The sequence below is a fragment of the Pteropus vampyrus genome, unplaced genomic scaffold (genome assembly GCF_000151845.1).
Source record: "Pteropus vampyrus isolate Shadow unplaced genomic scaffold, Pvam_2.0 Scaffold97, whole genome shotgun sequence".
Lineage (NCBI taxonomy): Eukaryota > Metazoa > Chordata > Mammalia > Chiroptera > Pteropodidae > Pteropus > Pteropus vampyrus.
In genome coordinates, this window is record NW_011888878.1 from 689,414 (window position 1) to 694,318 (window position 4,905).

Below are 4,905 nucleotides of genomic sequence, written 5' to 3' on the forward strand. Positions count from 1 at the left end.
AAAAAAATCATAATTTGATGAAATCAAAATAAAAACAAGGCTTGGAGCATGTTATTCTCACCAGTTAGAGATAGAGGGTATCTAAATATAATTATTTACCAGAAATCTCATCAACTGTAACTTATCAAATAGTTCAGCAAGTTTAAAGTACTTGTAATCACTTGGATTAAAATGACAGAATGACAGTTGAATAAAAAAAAAACAACAAAAACTTATAAAGCTGACTTGGAGAGATTTCAAATAGGGTAGTTTATACTATAATTTGAGATGAGCTAGAATATGTTTTTTACAGGTTATCCTCTGCGAAAATATAAAAGACATTTGGAGTTAGTGGCTGGCATTATATTAGTAAAATTAAAAACAATACAAAATGAAAATAAGAGGCACATATAACTGCATATATTTACAAAAGAACTCTATACCTGAGAATGTGATGTAATAGAATGTGATGTAATACTTTGTGGATATTCTGCCCAGCCCACCAAGGCCTCTCTGAATGGCCCCCCTTGCCCACACTTCCCATTGGCTATGTTATACACCACCCCAATCCTTTGGCCACCGTTTATTGAGCCTGCTGAGCACCTTGGACTGGTTGCATGGACTCCAGGAGCGGTGAAGGCCTCTAGGGAGAAGAATGAGGCAATTGCCCAGGGGAGCAGGAATGCTACAGCACATTCTTCAGGGCAGTTTCATCCCTGCTTGTGGCACCTGGATCTTTACAGTAAAATTTCCTTTTCTGCTTAAATCTAGTAAATATCCCATGCTGCTGAAGCTGTGGTGAAATATGTTCATACATAGTTCATACATAGTTGGTATTGTAAATTGTTACAAATTTCCTGGAAAATATTTGGCAATATGTATTAAGGATATTAAAAACGTACACTTTTAGGAGTGTACAATGAGTAATTTATCAAATTCATGTACTTGAATGTCCACCACTGTGCCATTTATGATACTAAAATAATGAGAAAAACTAAACGATTCAATTTAGGGCTAGCTTACTATATTAGGATGTGTCAGTATTTTGTAATGTTATGCAATTATTAAAATTTTTTAGAAAAATATTTAATGATATAGCAATGTACTATGCTATGGCATTAAGTGAAAAATCTGTCTAAAAAGTACTAAACACATTATGACTCTAATATGGTTTATATATGTGTGTATAATGAATACAAAAAAATAGAAGAAAATGCATCCAAGTGTTAAAAATGATTATTTCTGAGTGAAAGAGCTAAACATATTTCTTATGCTTCCCTATATCTTCTAAATTTCTTACAATGATCTATGTAATTAGAAAAATCCTATTATTAGAAATGTAAAATAATGTTTTATTTCAGTGTTAGAAGGAACGAGTTTTTTTCTTTCTTGCATGAAAAACTTGGGAAAATTTAAAATGATGCATTTGTTCTATGTGCAGTGGAATAAAATGTATTCTTTACTATTTCAATGGCAGGATATAAAATCTATAACTAACAGTATTAAAACATCAGTTGAATCAAAAATTAAATTGAAATATGTTTGTACTCATTCACAATTGTCTTGTTTTAAAAATAAGGGGGTTTGGTGAAGGGTGAAGTGGGTAAAGGGGATCAAATATATGGTAGCTGAAGGAAATTGGACTCTGGGTGGTAATCATAAAATAGAATATATAGATGTGAAATTACAAAATACACCTGAAAATTATATAATAGTATTAACCAATGTTACCCCAATAAACTTAAAAAAATAATAAAAAGTATGGCACTAACAGAAAATCTCTCATTTAACCAGAAATATAAATAGCAAATTTGACCAGAATTTGATTAATGAAGGTCTTATTTTATATGTTTATAAATGCACATTATTTTTTTAAAGACATGTTTTTTGTTGAACCTCATTTAGTAACACTTTTCATATTCGATTGTAATATTGAACTTTAAAAATATCTTAACTATTTTTTCTTAAAACCATACAATGGGATAAAGAGAACTTTTACAACCTCTTTTCAGATGGTCTTTAACTTCATATCTACCTTCTGAGGAAGAATTAAAGGTATACATCAATACAAATTTACTACATTGGTGATCAAAATGTGATGTTAAGGAGTATTTTATGGAGGACTCAGTCCTTGTAAAGTTAATGCAAATTACACTTAAATGGTAGAGTTTAGGTATGTTTTTCATTTGGAAACAAACGTTTGGTGTGAAAAATCTATAAAGTGTCAGTTTAAATAAAGCTAACCAATTGTTGATTCAAAAAAAAAGTCAGCATCCATTTAAATAATAAAGATTAAATACAAGAAAATTATTTTATTTTAAGGTAAATATATCTTTACCAGATTTGAACCAACTAACAGTTTAGAGATATAGATATACATATACATATATAGATAGAACATACACTTTTTAAAACAGTAAGGTATACTCTATGATATATAATCTTTTTACCACAAAATATATGTACTTCTCACATATGAAATAAAACTAATATGACTAGGAAGACACTACTACCTGGGACCAGAGTAACACCTTCACGAGTAGTTTAACTTTTATACATGACTTTAGTAACATCATTATACAAATGAGCCTGAGCTGGCATGTTTTGGCAGTGTGAATAAGACACTGGTTGAAATTCACAAGTTTGGGAAAGTCGACAACCACTGCTTGGCAAGTCTTTGTACAACATGTATAGTAGCAGGTGCAAGTGGACCACAGTTGCTAATAGCTAAATAGGTACAAAAGCTGCCCTGCCCTTTGGAAACTGGGGAGAGCAATCTTGAGCACTGATCTCCTCTTGCTCCCCTAAAGGTTTAACATATTCTAAATACCTTTATGTGGAAATCAAAAATAACATAAGAGGACTAGCGAGATGACATTTCTGCCAGTAAAATTTTCCAAATCAACACATCTATCCAATTTCTGACGTTTTTTGAGCAGCCATCATTTATCTAATGCAAAATGTGGCAAAACGTGGCTTTGCTTTGTTTTGTTGCAAAGAAAAAAGCTTTTGTTCAGAGCTTTAGAAAAGTCAGTTCAGTCCACGTAATCCACTCTCAAATTTCTGAAAAGTAGCTGATGCTTATTTGGTAGTGAAGTGCTGTAAAGGAATGTTTCTCTTGCTCCTTTTTCACAAAATTAGTTCACAGACAGGTTTCAGGTGTGTTACTCAACCTCGACATACAGGGCAGGCTTTTTGATGGATAAGCTTCCATTATCTGAGGGGCGGTAGGAAAGTGTGCTCATTTTTGTTGTTAGGCTTGAGTGAGATTTGGCCTTTGGGGGGATGTATTTCAGAAGCTGAAGAAAATATTTTTTAAATTTTTTCCCAAGGAAGCCATAGAAAAGAGGATTCAGACAATTGTTAAAATAAGCTATGCAAATAGTGATGGGCATGGCAGTATCAACAATATCTGCAATTTTACAGTCATGTATGACGCCCAGCTGAATCAATACATCCAAGAAAGTGAATATTTGGTGGGGAACCCAGGAAAAGAAAAAGAAAAGCACAATTGCCATGATTATCTTGAAAATATCATCATTTCTTGGCTTGTTCTTCTGAATTTCATAAGCCTTCTTCAGGGTCTTCCAAATAAGAGTATAACTTGTAAGAATAATGAGAAAAGGAAACAAGAAACCCAGTATATTCTTGGTTAGGCCCAGACCTATGGGGAGGGTTGAATTTTGGAATTCATAATGGAAAGCACAAACTGTGATATTGGTGTTTTCGATGAAATACACATTTCGATGGATTATAGTTGGCAAACTCGCCAAGCCAGCCAGTAACCAAATAATGAAGCAGGTGACTTTGGCTACGAGCATTGTTCGCCGGAGGCGAGACTTCATTGGGTGAACGATAGCCAGATAGCGATCAATGCTTAGACAAGTGAGTAGAAACACACTGGCATAGAGGTTGAAACTGACACTGGCTGAAGCGATCTTACACAGGTAATTGCCAAAGGGCCAGCGATATTCCATAGCAGTGTAGACAGCCCACAGTGGCAAAGTCAGCAAAAAGCATAAATCGGCCAGTGCTAAATTCAAAAGAAAAATACTGGCCACAGTCTTCAGTTTCATGTAAAAGTAAATGACAATCACCACCAAGCTGTTTCCAAATATTCCCACCACAAAAATGATACTGTATAAAGTAGGGATCATGACAAATATGTAATTGTGCCTTCCAGCTTTGGGACAGTCATCTTGGATTCTTTTAATACCATCGTCAGTGGAAGAGTTGAGGATCATTTTGATCTTCTGGGTTAATTAGTTTCAGACGCTAATGCCAAATGTACCTGGAGAAAATAAAATGAAAAGGTAAAAAAAATTAACTTCCAGTTATAAACAAATAGTTTTATTTTTCAATCGTAAATACAGTAACTTAACTTTCATCTTGGAAAAAATATATATCGAATTTTCTGGAGAAAAACTGAACTGATAACATTTAGATTACATGTTTTAAATTTTTTAGGGCACATTGTTTTTCTAGGAAGTGATAATATCCTCCAGACAAATAGTAGTGGGATCCTAGGTGAATGAACTTTCTAAGTCATTTGTATTTTTTCTAGAAGTAAATTCTAGCTTCCAAATTAACTTAAAAAGCATAATCTAAATCTCAGAAAACACTACAGAATTAGTTATTCAGAAAGATTTGAATTTTTCCTGAGGTAAAGCAAGGCCAATTAATTTGTCTTTAACCTCAGAAATGTGACACATTTGTGTCTTATTTTTAACCATTGCTCCCATCTCACAATCTTTACTTAGGTATAAAAATTTTTAGTATTCTCCTTTAAGTGTTCAGAATAGCTGTTTCTAGGTTACCGAGGAATTGGTCATTACGGGAATTAAGAGGGGATAAGAAAAAGGGTTCAAAACTTTGAGGAATAGCATTTTACCATGGTTTTCTAGGTTGCTACAGGCAGTAACCACT

At 33.3% G+C, this 4,905-nt stretch overlaps 1 protein-coding gene across 1 annotated transcript; it reads right to left on the bottom strand.

Annotated features, from left to right (window-relative positions):
- Positions 1-2,278: 2,278 nt before the first annotated feature.
- AGTR1 (angiotensin II receptor type 1) lies at positions 2,279-4,270 on the bottom strand. The gene has a single exon (XM_011364429.1). The coding sequence runs from the start codon at positions 4,221-4,223 to the stop codon at positions 3,144-3,146; it is 1,080 nt and encodes a 359-aa protein (XP_011362731.1). The 5' UTR covers positions 4,224-4,270; the 3' UTR covers positions 2,279-3,143.
- Positions 4,271-4,905: the final 635 nt, after the last annotated feature.

What these genes read in the sequence shown, in the direction of transcription:
- AGTR1 (XM_011364429.1), bottom strand. Translation starts at nt 4,223, where the DNA reads ATGATCCTCAACTCTTCCACTGACGATGGTATTAAAAGAATCCAAGAT.